Source organism: Limulus polyphemus, unplaced genomic scaffold (assembly GCF_000517525.1).
Source record: "Limulus polyphemus unplaced genomic scaffold, Limulus_polyphemus-2.1.2 Scaffold2363, whole genome shotgun sequence".
Taxonomy (NCBI): Eukaryota; Metazoa; Arthropoda; class Merostomata; order Xiphosura; family Limulidae; genus Limulus; species Limulus polyphemus.
In genome coordinates this window covers 28,916-49,109 of record NW_013667973.1, presented here as the reverse complement: position 1 = coordinate 49,109, position 20,194 = coordinate 28,916, and the positions used below count along the sequence as shown (strand labels likewise).

Genomic DNA, 20,194 nt, shown 5'->3' with positions numbered 1-20,194 from the left:
ACACTTGGTTACAGATATAGTAAACAAGTTAAGGTTCCACTAGTACACTTGGTTACAGATATAGTAAACAAGTTAAGGTTGCACTAGTACATCTGGTTACAGGTATAGTAAACAAGTTAAGGTTGCACTAGTACACTTGGTTATAGATATAGTAAACAAGTTAAGGTTGCACTAGTACATCTGGTTACAGGTATAGTAAACAAGTTAAGGTTGCACTAGTACATCTGGTTACAGATATAGTAAACAAGTTAAGGTTGCACTAGTACATCTGGTTACAGGTATAGTAAACAAGTTAAGGTTGCACTAGTACATCTGGTTACAGATATAGTAAAGAAGTTAAGGTTGCACTAGTACACTTGATTACAGATATAGTAAACAAGTTAAGGTTGTACTAGTACATCTGGTTACAGATATAGTAAACAAGTTAAGGTTGCACTAGTACATCTGGTTACAGGTATAGTAAACAAGTTAAGGTTGCACTAGTACACTTGGTTATAGATATAGTAAACAAGTTAAGGTTCCACTAGTACACTTGGTTACAGATATAGTAAACAAGTTAAGGTTGCACTAGTACACTTGGTTACAGATATAGTAAACAAGTTAAGGTTGTACTAATACATCTGGTTACAGATATAGTAAACAAGTTAAGGTTGCACTAGTACACTTGGTTATAGATATAGTAAACAAGTTAAGGTTGCACTAGTACATCTGGTTACAGGTATAGTAAACAAGTTAAGGTTGCACTAGTACACTTGGTTTTAGATATAGTAAACAAGTTAAGGTTCCACTAGTACACCTGGTTACAGATCTAGTAAACAATTTAAGGCTTGTAGACAATGGCTAGGTTAATTTTAGTTTTTATTGTGGACAATGGCTGAATTAATTTTAGTTTTTATTATGGACAATGGCTAGGTTAATTTTAGTTTTTATTGTGGACAATGGCTGAATTAATTTTAGTTTTTATTGTGTACAATGGCTAGGTAATTTTTAGTTTTTATTGTAGACAATGGCTGAATTAATTTTAGTTTTTATTTTGAAGGTTTGTCAGGTGGCATTCAAGCAGTGCCACAGTTTATAAAAATCTTATTAACAAAAATATTTGACAATACTTAAATAGTAATCCCACATTAAATGTCATTCATGTGGAAAATTTGATCTTATGATTCATATAATGCTCATTACTTAAACAAAAGTTGTTCTACAAAAACCATCAAAAAATTATACATAAAAGCTCTTTTCATTCATTAGAACATACCAATATGGTGAAGTATGTAATGGCTGTATTGTTTCTGTAAAACTTATTGCATGCCTAATGTACTTATTTTTATCATTACGCAAGTAATACATCTCGTGTAATTTTTTTTATTAGATTTAAAGGTCTGAATTTCTTTTTTAAATCAAACTGTTCGTATTACTCTGTCTTGTATTGCTATTTACTTATTATTATTATGTTTATTAGGTGTGTTTAATTAATCAACAGTTGAATATAAAATACATTATGACCAATAACCTACTTGCAATGGTGACTGTTAAATAAAGATTTATTTTGCTTAAATCAGCTGCAGTTCTTTTAATTGGCCACAACAAGGTGCTCTTGCAATGCAAGCTTACTATATGTGGTTATATGAGTATCACACATAGTATCAAATAAGTGTAAATAAAAAAATGAATTTTTTTTTATTTAAAAACATGATTACTGTTCTATATAATGTATTTTTAAACTGTATGCGAGTGCTTTATTTCATGCACGTGGATGACCTATAAAATAAATGGGTTTTCTATCAAATATAAACTAGTATTTATGGTGTCATATACAAAAACAAATTAGTTTTATGTTCTAATTTATCATAAAGCAACTTGCACTTGATGCTAAGGAAAAAATAATGGCAATTTGCATGACTTTCATCTGGCAATTCGCACAATTTTGGTAGAAGAAAAAATGTCAAAGTCAACAGCTGTAAGCATAATTACATAATTAAAAGATAAATTGACTGTTTCTATTTCCCAACAAACACAAGTATGAAATGCTAATCTACATCACACAGTTTTGTTGCTTTTGCTTTAACAACTAGAGTTAAAGTAGACAACAAGTGTATTAAAATGTTAGAGGCACTAAGGATGACTTCTATCCTACATTTCTACAAGATGTATAAAATTATAAACTGTCATATGTATAGTACAGTAAAAATACTTATTTTAGTACAGTTGTCATTCTTAAATCGTTGTTGTATGAATGATAAAGTTGTAGAAAAAGTAACTCAAACTTGACTCAAACATTTTAGTAATAGAACTAAAGGCCTGTGAAGATTCAAGGTTGGTTATTAAAGGATATATCAAGGGAGTCAGTTATCAACTTATAAGAAAAGTATAATAACAATGATGATAGTTGTTTTAGTAATTACACTACCTCACAACAACAGAGATTTACTGACTGTTTGTCTGTGGTGACAGAAATGAGTAGAATCTGCATCAGGGCCAAAAATTGCATGTATTTTACACTTGGAATATCCTTGGCACACAAACAAACTACAGAAATTTCTCAAAGTGTTTGTGGGAAAATAAAATATACTAACAGAAACAATTGTAGCAACTAATATACATCACAATTACATATGAAAGTTCACTACTAAATATCTATACATCAACACCTTTTAGACCATTAAAAAATTAACTGAAATTGCAATGTAAAAATATTTTCCAAGTTAAGCTGGATTATTAATCATAAGAACAACAGCTAATATTTACTCACCAATTTTTACAGGAAAAATATCTTCATTATTGATCTGTGCTTCTACCCAGTCCATTAAAAGAGAAACATAGTTAGGAGCAGGAAGTGGTGTAGGCTTTTTGTATCTGATACCATCTGCCCAAAGGTACTCGAACCTATTGACGTTACAAAAACATTTATAATAAAACATATATTCTTTCAAGTTTCAGTGACTTTTTTAAATATTATACAATGCACACTCACGATGTTTAACTTTTTATTGGGACCATCCCTGGTGCTTGCAAGTGGGTATGGAAAGTCGGCATAAGATATATTTTATACAAGTCTTATAGGTGAACACTGGGAATGAAAAGTTCACAATGCAACCATTGTGCACAATAATGAGCAAGAGTAACGACCTATTACCATTTAAAGAAGCATAATTGTTTTCACCAATGTATGTGACAGGTATCTCCATTACAAAGATTGTTGAACTTGCTAGCTGTTTAATGACATCTGCTGTTGAAGTTTACATTGAAGGACAAAGTGAAAAAAACCTTTTAACTTTTTAGAATTAAATTTAATTTTAAACAGGCACTTACTTCTAAAATACTAAAAACTTTGTTCCAAGTTGCTTTCATGTCATCAAATATCTTGATGCAATGTACACAATGCATTAGCTTACCCAGGATTCTTCACTTTCCCACATCCACATGACTTATTATGCATGTATCAGGAGAACTTATAAAAGCCATTCTTTCATACTATAGGCCTGATTTCTTTGCTTACAGTCATGATGAGAAAAAACCTTCCTTCCAGTTGTGGGAAGGTTGGTAAGATTGTATTTCAGAGGTAAGTACCTGTTTTAAAATAATTTTGATTCTAGGAATACATATCTCTGAAACACTAAAAGCCAGCACACTCAAAACTTAAATAGAGAAGGGAACTGAAAAGTGTCATAATTAATACTGGTTCCTCAAAGGTAAGGCTCATATAGGATGATAACAACCTACACCACAAAAAATTAATTAAATTACCAAATAAAGTTTGAGTAGAATCCAGAAACATAGTGGAAGTAAATGGAATAAAATCATGGAAAAAACAAGTTGAGCACACTAGCATCAAGAAGGTTGGACCTACAAAAAAAGACACTTGAGCATTCTTCTCAGCAGCATACCTCCTAACCCCAAACACACCTCAACAAAGTCAAGTGGCAATAACAGAACCTATGGAGCCATGCACATTCTCAGGTGTGGTCAGAAGTGGTCTCATAAGAGGTAAACAGGGCCAAATTGGAAAATGCTGTAATGCAGTTATATTGTTGAAGATTCTTGGAAGAGGGGATCAGTAGTAATTAATGACTGGACATGCCCTTGAAAAAAATCTGGCCTAGTCACAAAATTGACCTAATCAGTGGGTACTGAGAGAAAATTGAATAAACTTTGGCAGAAATAACCCTAGGACAGTACAACGGGAACACCAAAAAAGGGTAAGGAAAAAATAAAAAAGAGAGACATAAAGTGATCTCCATATGAATTGGAGCTATGAAGAACAGGCACCTAATCTCTGATGTAATCTATGTAAGGCCATGCATGTAGAGGTAGAAAAAGGTATTTGACAAAGCATCATCAGCTACAGGGTGACATCCTTTGTCTACTTCTGAAGGGAATCTCCCTTTGGTGAAACTCCAACATAAATTCTGGAGTTTTGTCTAGGACAAACATATACACAGTCTCACATTTTAAGAAATAAGCATGATCAATCTATTTTCTGTTGCTGTTGTTGCCATCGTTGTTTGATAAATAAATTCACAACCTAAGGCACATCTAGAATTATTAGCACAGTTGTTGGAAGGTATAAGAATACCTGAGGTGGCATACATTTTTTTAATTGTGGGCTAAAAAGGAAAATAAGCAGGTAATAGAGAACAGTTAACCTGACAGGGATTCCACTTGGCTTGAAGAATCACAACAAAAGGCCAATGGAATCTCAAAGCAAAGAAACTGCATTATGATGTAAATAAATATAAGAACATATTCTGATTTATCTACATCCCAGTCTATAAGATATCCTATAAGGATAATGCCAAAGAATCACCAAATGGCAAACATAGTTAAATGTAACCCAAAATCACTTTCACGGTGTTCAGAAACATCACAGTAAACAAGATGTATCAACTGCACAAGTCAATTTGTCAATGTAGCTAGAATATAAACCTTTATGAGCCTTCCTGAAAGATTCAGTATGAGTGAGATAAGAAATAGCTTTGACTAACCATAAAATGTTCTTCAGAATGAGAATCAGACAGGGAAGGAAAGGGAACACAACAAGCCAAGAGCAATGGCTAACTTCTCTTGCAGCCCAAGTTTAGATAGGAAGGCATGATCTAAATGAACTAAAACCATTAATTCTGGATATGACAATACAACCTCTACCCATATATGTGCAAGACACTAAAATAAAAGGGTTACTAGTTGGAGACCCCTACACAAATCTATGTGTTACTAGAAACCCATGATGAAAAGTTAAAGTAGTGCTTTTATTCAACTATGGATCACAGGAAATGAGTCATGAGGTTTGATGAGTCACAATACTACTTATTCTATACTAAAGAAAGAACTAATTAATAAAGATACTTATGTAAGGTGTGAAACACTACCCAACATGCGATGTTCTCCCAGTACAAGAACCTGGAGGCAGAATGATGGTATGGAGCACATTTTACTAGCTTGAACTACGTCCACTTAGTTCACTGATAAGATGAATGACTGGCACCATGTATCTGAACATAGATGCTGATCAGGTTCATTATTTTATATTGCATTAACACTTTAAAAGTGGTATACACCTTTCAGATAACAGTGCTACCATTCACATGTGCTCATATCATTCCAAGAGTATGACACAAACTTCAAACTAGGGTGTTCACAGTAGATCTATCTGCATTTTTGGTACCTTAGTTTCTTACATTTTGCCATGATTTTTTTGTCTTTGTTGGTGCTTCCATTTTTATAAACTGTACAGCACTGTCATCCAGATTTTTACTATAATTTTGCAGTCAAGGTGTTAGTATTACTAATGGTATAATTATTTTCATCTTTATGATGTGCATTAGTATTTTCACAATGTTTTGACAAGTGAATTTTCCGGCTGTCATCAGGTGTTATATCAGACGTTTTTTTGTATGCGTCACAACCACAAAGTTTTTTGTGGAATTACCAAGAATTCAAACCTCTGAATGTGTGATCCCAAATACGGGTACTGAGTTTGGAATATTAAGTTTCTCAACACTTGGCCTTCTGAAAATACAAAATCAAAGAGTAAACAACATGAACAGAAGTGATGAAAATATGCCAATGTTCTCATTTATTAAAGAATATAATTTGATGATAAAAGTAATTTTCAAACGTGAAAATTTCCCAAACTTTAAAGATATGACTTTTATATTCCATTCCTTTTCTTGACAATTTTGTGTTTTAAATACTAGTACCTGTTTAGGTGCCATGAGGTACAGTGTTGCTTTACTTTTCTAAAAACAGTTATTTGATGACTGAATGCCCATTTAGGCATAGTGGTGTTTTGACCCATGTTTCCTCTTTTTAAAAGGGAAGCATCAGGGTGTATTGTAATAAGTATTGGTATCATTTTCAGTTTATCATGATACATACAGAGCCCCACTACCAACATTTTATCTGGTCCACACACACCCTGGATGTTAATCCATTTAAGAACCTCTTGGATGAACTTTAATAATATTTTATATGCTTTGATCCTTTACTAACATGTGCTCATACTGTTCATTACTGATTCCACAAGCACAGAGTTTCAATTAGGCCAGACTTAAAAATATTTTTTTTTGCTGTAAACCTAAAATGATTTAAAATGTGAGTAGGTAGGTCAGTAATTTTTTTAATTGCTTGGCAAAACAATTTTGGAAATACCAGTTTTATGATCACATAAAGCATAACACGTTAAACCATGAATGCATGTATTCACTTCCATGTACAAGTAGCCAAAAGAATGTCAGCATATTGCAAATTTAAAATTGAATTCTTTCGCAGCAGATACTTACTGGTTGATATCAACCTCGATCAATGAAGTTGAATTGAGTGTTACTGACAATTTTATGGTTTGTTCTTCTGTTTCATCTCATTTGCTAAGTAAATCTACAAGTACTTCCCTCTACGTGGATAAGTTTATAATTGGAATTAATTTGTTTTTGATCCTAATTCTGGCTGTATGAAGAGAATGACAAAATATATCATCATTCCTCACACAATCACTCAAGGAGAGTCAGTCTTACAAAGATTAAGACATCTAGAGTCATCTGGAATGTGCAAGTAGATGAAATGAAAAGTGCACATTTTACAGCTAGTAAACATAGGCAAAGCACAGATACACATATACCTGAGTCATTATATGTATATAATCAGTTTGAGTCTTCTACGTTTCATGTTTTTAAGAGAAAATAATAAATAATGAATGTTTGTTTTAGCTTTTCACATTAGGCTGCAATTAATCTATGTTTTCAAACATACTAGTTAACAAAACAATTTCTAAGCAGCATAAACACTATGAATTTAAGATCTTAAGAATTATTCTTACACTGGTTTTTACAGTGTTCTAATGAACTGTGCCTCTTATGTTTTTTACAGTGGATTAGAGTTTTGGATTCAATACTAACTCTGTTATTGTGTCTGGAACTTTTTATGCACTAATGAACCCTTATTTCATGTTGTGGATAACAGTAATAAGTTCTGTACATCCTTCTTCAATAAGATCTAAAACTCATGCTGTGGAATGGGTTCTATACTAAATTCCTCTTCATTAAGTAACTTGATATAGACAATAAAAGTATACACTATTTCTGCTTCAAATACTGACCTGGGTGATGGCACTAAGTCTATATTGAATCTTTTTTCAGAAAAGGATGACATTTCTCAGTAACATGAAGAGGACTATGGAGACTGTGGGTTGCCTCTGGTACAAATAAGGTAAAAACCACAGAAGTAAACAGAACCTCTTATATTTCTATTCAATTGGTCTTACAACCATTCTTATCATCTAAAAGTAAACAGTGAATTATTACATAGTAACACTTAATAGCATATCGAAGTAATTTATTTTACTATAAAGACTTGGAAGTCCCTGTGTGCCATTCATTGTTATGCTGAAATGTTTTTTTTTTCCTAATAACTCACAGCAAGCAAAGTGTGTAATGAGGTGTATCTCTTTATAGTTGTTGACAATTTTTATGACAGAAAAAAAAGGATACTTTTTGGGCATAAGGACAGGAAGGCAGAGGCTTTAGCTCACCCTTTACACATCACTGACATTTCTTATGCATTGATTCTGCTACAATTCTTATAGGAAAAGATCAGTTTGTTTCCCCAGAAAGGTCTAGAAGTTTTAAGTCTTTTTATTTTATCAAGCATATTTTAGATCTTGCAAAGAATAACACTGTTCCCTAACAAAAAAATAAACTGTTTAAATTAAGTATTTACCTAGTAAGTTAATACCAAACTTAAAGTATTCAGAATCTAGATTAAAACTTAATCCACACAAATAAATTGCATATTGTACAGCAGCATATCATACTATTATTTCAAAAACTGGTTTAAAATAAAACTTTTGAAAGATATTGAGTTGTTCTGCAATATAACATTTGATCTTTATTCTTTGCAATTACACTGAGGCATAAGCTTAGCCAATAGGTGTCATTCTAGATGTAATGTTTTAATGGCATGACATCATTGATAGTCTCAAATTGTTGTGACAAAAAATACATCGTTATAGTTTGGAGCAATTTTGAGAAAAATGCTTTTAATGTCTTTTATCTCCTAAAAAAATTGATTGATAGAAACAACTGCACTATGACACTGATGGAATATTTTTCAAAAGTGGTTGGAAACCTAAAGCCATGTCACATCAAGAAAGAGAAATTCTGACATGCATGGTAGTTAATGAGTCTGTACCAAAATATAGAATACTTATGTAAACCTGTCTTTTTTCCAATCAATCTATCAATCATTTATCAATCATAATGTTAGCTTGAAGCAAAATTCTTTGTACTCATAAAATGATCGATAATTTTATAATAATTATTTATTAAATTTTTCTTTTTCTTTTATTTATGCTTTGTTATATATTTATTATCTTTTGAATGTTCTTAGTTTCCCTTTTTCATAGATGCACATGCCTTTACAACTGGTAGTGTAGTAAAGGGTTCGTGTACATTTTCTTACATTATTGCAAAACTTAATGTGGTTCTCAGTTGTCACCAATTATTGTTATTCAAAAAATGTCAGAGAAAATAATAAATAATTCTAATTACAATGTCAGTATGCAAAATTCTTCACTTCTGTTTCAATGCACTCATATATACTTCCATTTACTGTAAGCAGCTTCCAAGCCACTTATCTATGCATGCATACTTAAATAAACAAGGATTTATGCTCCATTATGCCACAAACATGATATATTAACATCTCCAATATATTTATTAATGAAAATATTTAAATCACCATATGATATGAAGACAAGGTTCAAATTTGTGCAAATAACAAATTCAAACCAAAAAGAGCTTTGTTACACACCTGGCTAAATTATATTTGTTGAATTTTATCTTTTTTTTGGTAATAGTGCGAGATAAATTTTCCTTCATATTTCATTCATTATGTTTGAAAGAAAACAATGTAATTTAATGGTATAATGGAATAAAATGATACATTTCTTAAAATTAAGTTACTTAAAACTATTTATGAGTTTGCATGGGATTCATGTGTTCGTATAAACATTTAATATGTAAAGCTTAAACTACTCAGTAATGAATTAAATAAAACATTTTCAGGCAACAACAAGGAAAAATCAAATGAATGTAGCCAAACATTAGTTTCTGTCAATCTCTGAGGAACTACATCCCATTTAAAGGTGGAACTCTTGTAGTGTTTGCTTAATTGTGTAAAATCATATGAATAGACAAACATGCCAATAGAACCCAATAGTAATGAAACACCTAACCATGTCTTAGACATGAGACTAATACACACACATATATAATCTTTTGGATGAATTACATTGATGGAAAACACAATATTTGAGTTACATTCCAGCATTTATCACGATCGGTTAAGTAATGATACTGTCATTGGACCTCTTTTACCACTTCCCTTAGAAAGACGAGCAAACTTACACAGATTGCAGTATTAGTCTTGAGTTTGTTCATAAAGGACAAAAGTCAGCATGTGATGATATGATGTCAACATTAAAAAGATTAGGTGATATGATACAAGATATAAACAAATGATACAAAATGTTAGAGAGCAGCAATTCTTATTCATTGTTCAAAACATAACCAACCACATAAAGTATATGAGAAGCCAGAATGGTTAAATCCATTCTATAACAAATTCTAATAATTAATCGTCTCTCACATTTGCACAAAAGAAAAATGCAAAGGGATGGATATTTAACTGTCACCTTTGGTTCAGGTATCCAGAGGGTTGACATAAAAACTCTAATACTGTTTGGTAGTATAAGAAAAGCCATGCTAAACTGCCAGACAGGTAAATAAAGCTCTAGTTTGTTTAATGGTCAGAATCCATTAGTTGAAGGAGAATGGTTGGTTAGAGATGACACTGTAATGAAGTAAAAAAAAAAATGTTTGCTGAAATTCATTCTTAAACAAGACACTGACTTCTTAATTTGGTATTCTGGTGGACCTTTTAAGGAGCCTCAGAAAATAATTACACAGTAATAATACTATATGATTTAAAACAGAAGCAAGAAGAGCATTTATACCATTTAAATACATTGTGTAAGTCATATACAACTCGTTAGCAACAGAAGCCATAATGGCAGTCTAAAACTTTAACCAGTACTTATCCATAGTCACACAACCTATGGACCGGATGATTTACTGACAGTGAACAGATCATATTTGAGCATTTTAAATTATAGTAATTAGAATGTAGACTTATAAAATTTCAAAAGCACTGAAAACACAGAACATAACTTACTTAGGTCCTCCAGACATTGTGGGGCATGTTTCTTCTAAACAGTAGTCTGTGACAGTTCCATATATTAGATTGATTCTGTTAAAGAAGTCCACAACTAGAAAAAAATTCATCAAATTAAGAAGAATATTACAATATGTATAAATAATCTTAAGTTTCAGGTAATTAAATTTAGGACTTATTTCCTAAAATAAATTCACATCTTAGGATTATTAAACTGTGTTCATTTATGTCTATCAGTGTAAATAGGCATGAGATACAATAAAGCAAACTCACTACAACAAGTTTTCAACCAAATGCTTAAAAGGTTATCAAGCTCAACTAAATATATGATTAGAAATGTAAACAAGATTATTTTTCTGTACATATTCTAATTGATAAGCAATATAAACAATCTTTAGAAAATGTGACTCATATGTATATACCAATCAAAAACAATATGAGGGAAAAAAAATGTAATTCAGGTGCGTCTGTATGATCTATCTCTTCAGTGTAATCTGGGAACAGACAACATAGTAAACATAAGGTAGCTTAATATATCATGAGTAAATGTAAATTATAATCTTTAGGAAAATGTTCTGTGTAACTTTACATATATTCTTATTTCAAACTCTTTTCAGGTTGTGAATCTTTCTACATTTACTTCGTAGTGTTACTATGCTTCAGATCTAAGAAGCCACGTAATACATTTGTATATGAGTGCATTTAGTAGAAAAAGCCTAATATTTTCTCTAACAGTTTATCATTCCCCACAGTATATTCTTAATACTGCTTTGTTAAACTGACAATACAATTACAATTTCTAAGTAATACATGATGTACATATAGTCAGATATTAGTTCTAGCCTTAATACATTGTTTTATACAAAAAACAACAACACTGACAACAATAACTATCAACCATCCAAACAAAATATGGGTTTAATTGTTCCTAAAATGTTTACTAACATTTTAAATATTTTAAAGATCCATAAGTAACTGACAAGCTTAATAGCACTTAACCATATATAGAAAGATCTTCTGAATAAGTAGAAATATCTTACCATGAACAGCTAACCAATCATTAAAGTTTTCCCCTGGTGGGAGCTTTACAACTTCTCGAAGGTTTATTCCAGAGTTTAATGAAGCTTCAGCCTGTTTATGGAGCGAGTGTCTGAGAGTACCTGGTTCAAACTTCTTTTTGGGTCGGAATGTCTTAATAAAATAGAAAATTTTAAAATTATGTTCAGTTGTTAATAATAATATACATATACATACAGGTGTTGAATGCATTATATTAAGATACTTTTGGAGCATCACCATGTCATTAGAATCCATACTGCCACATCCAGTTTTGCTGTTTCTTACAAATGTGCAGCATAGGTGAACATTTTCCAACACTGAAAACGTATTTCCGATAAATACTTACATCCACTCATATATAGCTTTACCAATTCAGTGCTATCCTCTATACACACAATTTTCACTTACCACTAACCTTGAAACTCCCACCTAAAATCACGCATTTTCACACGATATTGCTGCACTGTTGCATAAAACTGAACATGCAACAACTCTCCACCAATAGTGTAGATTTAGGATAAGTATACCCTGGCAGGCATAATTTGCTACTGAGCAGGATCCAGTGAGGTATGAGAGGGGCTCTGAAGAGGTAAGACAAAATAAAAAAGAACTTAGCCAGTCAGAGCTGGTAAGATGTATGAAAAACGGCAACTGGAGTTAGCCTGCAGCCATATGATAAAGATAGTGTGCAATTAAAGTGTGAGAGGTCATCCACAGACCAGCCTGAACAATTTCCTCCAACAGATGATGGAGGTGAGCAGCCAGGGAGAAAGTTGGATAAGGGATTTGATGAGATGTTACCTGGAAGCATCAATGAACATCCTCATCCAATGAAGAATATGCTAAATGAATGAGTTGATGAAGCCATCCAGTAAGGGTAATGGGAGAAATATTGTGGGTGGAAGAGGGATTCCAAGGAATGAAGAGACAGATCTGGGAGCCACAAAATGGAGTGGTGTGGGCCAAGTAACAATAGACTGCATGAACAGGACAGAATCATGATCAAAGTGTGAATAAAGGTGAGAAATATTGGAGTGAACATGCTGTCCAGTTCACATGCCACAGACATTTTAGAGAGAAAAGTGCAATCAGGATGGAGAAGAATAAAGGAGTGATGGAAAAGAATACGGGAAAAATGAATGGCATAAACATCAAAGTATTCATGGCTACAGGAGAAAAGGAAGAGGAGGAAAAAGTTTTTAAGTGAGAGGTACAAGGACCAGGAGGGCAAAGGTTCAAAATGAGGAAAGTATGGGCACAGAGGACAAGATACAGGTTTCAATTGGAAAGAATTGAAGAAGGGCTTCTTTTTTTTTTGAGGAGCACAATTGGGTTCATGCTCCTTCTTACTTTGTAACCATGTTCAAGGAGCATATATAACAGCACTCCTTAAAATTTCAAGAGTGGATTAAAAAAATAAAAAATACCATAAACAGCACGGGAAATACAATATAGACCGTATACATACATGTAAGTGTAAAAAGGAAAGCCAAATGAAAGATGGCCACCTGGCTCACTGAGTCATTATTAATCTGCAAAATAATAATAATAATCCACTTTAAATATATAAGTCTAATGAAAAAACTTATTGCTAAAAAAAAAGCTAAGTAGAGCTGGCTACTAAACTTGAAAAGAGGAATCACATAAAATAGGGATGAAAGTGGACATATCACTTGATCAGCTAATGATCATATAGCAGACTACTCTGTCTTGACTTTACATGGAGAATAGAACCCCTACATTATTGACTAGTAAGAGAAGGGTACTTGTGATAAGTGCCGATGCACAGCTCCTCTACCTCCGGCAGACACTAGAGACCCCATGCCATTTGCAGGAGAAAGGCACTGTATTGGACACAATTAGTATGGTTACTTATATAACAAATACTTGACCATCGAACTCTATGAGACCCTTGCCTGCTCTGGAAGTATGGTGTGGTGTGTGAGCAATACATCATAGCTGGATATTAAATAACATCATCTACTCTGCCATCAGATACTGAGGATCCATGCCATTGAAGGAGTGTAAAATATGATAGAGACATATATAAGAGATTGTTATTGTGATATGTATCTAAATTAAATTTGGAAATTGTAGGTATCAAAATGAAGTGGGGTGATCCACACTACACTTCAGAAACACCCCTGTCCCACTTCTTACTGCAGATGGATCCCTAATTCTAGCATCAGTAGTTAGGTCCCAATCAGTGAAGATTCTCCAAGACCAACCATATAGATTTTGAATAAGTATACCTTCACAGGCAACACTAGCTGCCTAGGGGGATCTGAAAGTAGAATAAAGATGAGAAAAGAAAAAGTAGATGAATACTCTCACCTGTTACAGGTGCAGGGTCAATTGAAGAATGGCCATTGGTGGAGACAAGACAGCTAGATGGTGGAATCAGTGCGAGAAGAATGTGAGTGTGGTAGTCCACATGCTAGCCCAAAAAATCTCCTCACACAGTCAATGATGGTGGGTTGCCAGAGGCTGTCAGTAGATGAATCTGGTTAGAGGAGACTCAAAATAGTTGTCGACCATCCACCTCCAAAAAAAGAGTAAATGATCTAGATGAGTTGGAGGATCTAGCAGTAGAGGAAGAAAGGTCTCTATAGAGGAGGGGTCCCAAAGAATGAAAAGAGTGTTGTGAAAACTTTAAAAGAGGAAGTACTCGAGAAACAAAACAAACACCTGGACTGGACACAAGAGTCTGTACAGAGCAGAATGTCCATATAAATGGGAGAATATGGGGGACATCTTTCCTTAGAAACCAAAGTCTAAGGAAGGAAAAAACAGTTGAGGTAAAGAAGAATGTATGAGCTGTGGCAAAAAGGTCTAGGAGTAGTAGTTAGGATAAATGTCAGAATGATGACAACCACATGCAAAGAAGAAAAGGAAATAAGTTTGAGAGTGAGAGGCAACAGAAAGAGCATATAGTAAGGGATTCAAAAGGTTGAGAATGAAGGCATGAAAAATGACATTCAAGTAATGGAGTGGGAATAGAGGGCATTGCAGTAGGAAGGATCATAAAAGAATGGTAAGAGCAGGGGAAGAAAAAACATTGTGAAGCTTGGAAAAGCAGAATTTAGTGTATAGAGCAACTTGATACAGTACAATATTAAAAACAAACAAGCCAAGTGGAATAGTCAAGTAAAGAAAGAGGTGAGGAGATATCAGGTAGGTCTGCCAAATAGGAAATGATGAAGGAGAGACCAATGGCAATAAGCCCACCATTTCTGTTGATACATAGAAAAGATGAAAAAATAATAGGAATGAGAAAGAAAGAAGGCTACACATTTGAAAAGTCCAGCTCGATGTGCAATGCAATGGACTGAACAAATCCCAAATATGAAGTTCAAGGGATGAGACATTATCAAAGAAAAAAGGTGTGAGAGGATGTACAAGAAGGGATGGAAATGTGGGAAGTAAAAGAGATGGTTTGGTCGAGAGGAGACATAGAATAGGAAATCAAAATTGGGTAGGCCAGTAGTGATCAACCAACTATACTCAGTATTGGGTGTCCAGACTGAGTATATCAACAGTAAGGGCCTATGGGTGAAGAACAAGAGACCAGAAGAGAGGCATTTTGGTATAAAGTGGGGAGGTAAATGCATCCATTAGAGAAGTAGCAAGTTCAGAACAACCCAATTGGGAAACTAAAGGTGAAAGGACCATTCTGTGGGTGGAATGCAGTACAGTTGTGAAAGGTAGTGAACAAGGATGTCCAAAATGCCCAGAGCATGACAGACAATTAAAAACACCTGACTAGAATGGGCCCAATACAGAAGATCCAAAGTCTAGAAGCAGAGGGTTCTGGTATGGCTGCCCCATGATGGTTTATATGAGACATCACTGAGGATTTGTCTGAGTGGACCACGACTAAATGATCAACCAAGAGGGGCAGACATTGAAAGCATGCCCATTTAACTGTAAGCAGATCCAGGAAGTTGATGTGGAGAGAATGCTCCTCTGAGGTCCAGGTATCCAAATTATGAGAGTCGTTCAAGGATGCTCCACACCTGGTGAGAGATGTGTCAGTAAAACAGGTGTAGGTCAGACTTCAAAGGAGGTAATGTAATGCCAGTGGTGGTGTTTCAGCATATCAGCCACCAGGCAAGAACCTCCAGGAGAAGGAAAGGTTTGTTTGTTTGGAATTAAGCACAAAGCTACACAATGGGCTATCTGTGCTCTGCCCACCACAGGTATCGAAATCAGATTTCTAGCATTGTAAGTCTGCAGACATACCGCTGTGCCACTGGGGGGCAAGAAGGAAAGGAAAGACGACTCGTGAGGTTAGTGGATCCCATGACAGGTTCCACAGACCATACAGGGCCCACTGTAGGGGGTGCATATGTGCATGTCTGGGTGGATTGAAAAGTTCCAAAGAAACCATAGTCTTTAAATGAGATAGAACCTCCTACACAGTAGGAGAAGGATAGACACAGATTTTAGTGACTAGGCTCCAGTGGTCTTGTAGACAAGGAGATATTTGAGTACAACTGAGGTGAGCGTTGAAAAGTATCCAGAGGTGAATAAAATAATGGGTCAGTGTTAGAAAGGACTTGGAAATCTTGACGAGCCTCCCAAGAGAATGGCCACATGAAGAAGTGAAGTTTTATCTGAGGAGTTATCTTGGGAGGGGAAAAGCCAGTTGTCCATGTAAAAGAGCAACTGGAGTCCCAGACCATGGAGATGAGGAGCGAAAACCCACATAATGTGATAGAATACATAGGGGCTAATTGTATTCTGAATGGAAGGACACAGAACTGATAGACATGGTCTTCGTGGACAAACCTGAGATAATATCATGGAGGTGAAGAAAGGTAGACAGCTAGACCATGGGTCAAGGATTAAGTGACCCATCTGACTACAGTAAAATGAGCCTATGGTTCCCATGGGACTTGAACCAACATGATGGGCACCAATTATTTGGATGATGGGTGGAAGGTGATGGGGAGGTGATAAACTGGAACTTAATGAAGAGGAGGGGTGGGTGAGGTCAGTGGACAGATGTGGTGGGCTAAGACTGGGATAAACTTGAAACTAATGAAGAAAGGAGGCTGCTTTAGTTAATGATTCCAGGGAATCAGTGACACTGCTAAGAGCCTCTAGATGGGGAAAAGGGGGAAACAAAGGTTACAAGGGAAGAAGGAGGGTAACAGACATGTGAAAGCAAGATATCTCTACCCAAGAGGTCCAAACAATAAGGAATAAATTCAGAAGTGAAAGTGTACATTCAAAACTTTGATTGTACTAAGTTGCATAATTTACTCATGAATTTGTCATAATCAGTTTATATTTGATTGAAAACCATTTTTAATTTACAAGTAATTCATATAAATAAAATAAAACATTCACATGTAGATTGAAAATGCATTATATAGACCAGTAAGTATTTCAAATAAAGATTAAATAGTCATGTTGTTTATGCGTACGCATTTGATGTTATATAGGATATTCATATAGCTACATACAGTAAGCTTAAATTGCAAGAGCACCCTATTCCAGACAATTAAACAAACTGCAATTGACCTAGACAAAACAAATATTTATTAAATAGTCATCATTCCAAGTAGTTAAACATTCACTGTCTTTTTATGGTAGATTAAGTATGAAACATAAAATATACACTAAAACTAATTTTAATGTTGGAAAAAAAGCACTGATGTAACTCTATACTTCCTTGCTCTCCAAAGCATATGTTTAGTCAATCAACAGTGTTGTTTTAAAAACTGTGACTGATAATAACATTCTCTCTCTAGCTTTTAGTAACTTTTTATAGTTGAAGGTCCATATTAGTTTTCTCATCACACTGTTTGTGCTACTCTTTTCTGTTTTGCTGTTTACTTATTGTTTTTATTAGGGATATTTAGTTAATTAACAGTTTTGTGTTATCACTTCTCTTACGTCTTGTGAAATAGGAATTCAGTACATTTTATTAGATGTAGTAACTAAACATACCCTCCTATGCTTCACCATAATGGTCTGTTCCACACACAGAAGGATAAACTATGTATAATGCTTTGGTGTTTTTTTTCTTACATGACAACTTGTTTAAGTGATGGGCATTATACATACAAAAGATTAAATTTTCCACGATAGCGAAATTTACAATGTGATTACTATTCAAACACTGTAAACCAGTTTCTGTCAACAAGAGAAAAAAAAATCTGTCACTTCTTGAATGCCACATGATAAACCTTCAAATGTTTAGGACTAACTTTGATTTTCTGGCTATTGAACAAACCTTCACACACAGCCAGTAGAATGATAACACAGAATTATAAATGTCATTTGGACTGCTGTTCTACAAACTGTTGCTTTCTCTCTCTCTATATATATATATAAATATATATGTATTATTAAATCCTTAGTCAACTATTTCTACTTTGCAACTAAGCATATGTGGATGTTACTTGTTTACAATACTTTACATATCTTTAAGATAAGAACAAATCAACAATAAACATATTACACAATGATAAACCCAATGTCATTCATCATCACATGAAAAACTATTGTTTTGACACTAGAGTAACTAGTAGTATGCACCTAGGAAGAGATGATTATTGATAATGTAAGCAGTAAGTTGAAATTAATTTATGTTCAACACATTATGCAATTCATGTTTGATGCATAATGTAATGGATGATTGTTAATCCACATCTGAAAGAAACAAAGAATGCTAGATTAGTTTCACACACTGTTTTGTAAAAAAGGAATATGAAACAACATATGTTCAATATGTTGAGGTTGATATGACTGTAATCTGACATATATATATGCAGTTTTATTTTTTGTAATAACATAATATACAGACAAGAAATCATTTGGTTTTTCAAGACATTCCTTTCACACTCACTGTTGAGAAAGTAAAACATAACATAACACTTCCATCTACAATTATCTACAACTATGTCACAAACTGTTTTTCAGTCACATTATTGAGTAGGTTCCAAATAAATGACAATTCAAAATTTCCAAATGCATTAACTTGCACTTATTTTATGGGCATATATGCTAACAGCTTGGGTACTGAACTAATGAAAAAAATGCATTTTAATCATTGTAAGTAATATGGTTGAACTACATATTTCATTACCTATGCTCAGTTACCAGGTATATATTTTTAGTTCTGATCTATGTAGGTAGCTTGCTTTGAACAGAAATTAATAATAATATTAATATAACTAAAGGTCATTTGCCAAACATTTCCCCTTCATATCAACTGATTCAATTCATTATGTAATACATTAATATTCTCATTACAGCTAGAAATACTTAGTCAGCATACTTCACTAATTTACTAAATACTAGTTTAGTTATGCTCCTATCAATATCATTAATCAATTTAATGTAAATAACAAAAATAGAGGCCAAACTTATGATAATTATGTACTTAAAATTATGTATTTCAGTCTTTGTTGTTAATAAGAACTTATGATTCGGAAACGTTACATGTAATAATAATCACAATTTTTTTGAACTTCTAGTTCTTCCAGAATTTAAAAAAAGAACGAATTATATTCTACTAGTAGTACTAGTTCTTGTCACTGCAGTCTACTGTCTAGTGCGCTTGATTTGATATTCCAAATACGCTGATTAAAAATTACATTAAAAGATTTCATTTAATATTAAGAATAAAAGAAAATAGTATACCAACCGTCAAACTAAATAATTGATGTAACATTGACAAAATTCACTGATGACAGTGATGAATAACAAGAAAGAAAAAAAAAGAAGTAAAGTTATTAATATTACGTCGTTCCAGTGAAAGAAAACACATCGTACAGACAATAACATATAAACTGAACTGTATATATATTAAAGTTACATATCAAATGCGTTTTACAATTTTATGTCACAATTAAATATCCTTACCTTTCCTTTTTGAAAAAACTCAACAAAGTTTGCCATGTTTACTCTATTTAACAGAGTCCTCTGGATATTTATAAGAAAATAAGATACTGTTAATTTGTAATATATCAAAACTGGCCCATCGAGGACACACTTCTCCCAGTAAAATAACCAACCACAATTAAATTAACTTGGTTCTTCGCGTTTGTATACCTAGCAAAAAAAAAAGCTTAAAATAACTTGAAATAAAAGTACACACTACAACAAGAACAACTAAAAAATGTAACAAGCTTATAATACCAATCAAAATACTTTTTATCGAAGAAGAAGACTACATATGGATTTCCAAGGCTATAAACTTATTGTCCCTAATATTCGAATTCACATTACCAGATATTTCACCCCACCACTCAAATAAAATTGTCAAAGGAATATTGTGCACTGAAACCACTAAACATTTTGACAGCTGACCCAAATCACCTTGTTACTGTTTCTAACGGCGTTGATTAGCCGTTGAACATGTTTAGGGTATAGACAATGCAACAGCATAATTTTT

At 33.4% G+C, this 20,194-nt stretch overlaps 1 protein-coding gene across 1 annotated transcript in view; it reads right to left on the bottom strand.

Moving 5' to 3' along the window:
- LOC106466729 (MOB kinase activator-like 3) overlaps positions 1-19,503 on the bottom strand; it is a 40,916-nt gene extending 21,413 nt beyond the window's left edge. The window contains exons 1-4 of the mRNA XM_022394813.1: positions 19,445-19,503; positions 11,766-11,916; positions 10,726-10,819; positions 2,750-2,883 (exon numbers count right to left, since the gene is read on the bottom strand). Coding sequence (XP_022250521.1) covers positions 2,750-2,883; positions 10,726-10,819; positions 11,766-11,916; positions 19,445-19,471 — 406 coding nt within the window. The 5' untranslated portion in view covers positions 19,472-19,503. The remainder of the gene's footprint in view (positions 1-2,749; positions 2,884-10,725; positions 10,820-11,765; positions 11,917-19,444) is intronic.
- Between the last annotated feature and the right edge of the window lie 691 nt (positions 19,504-20,194).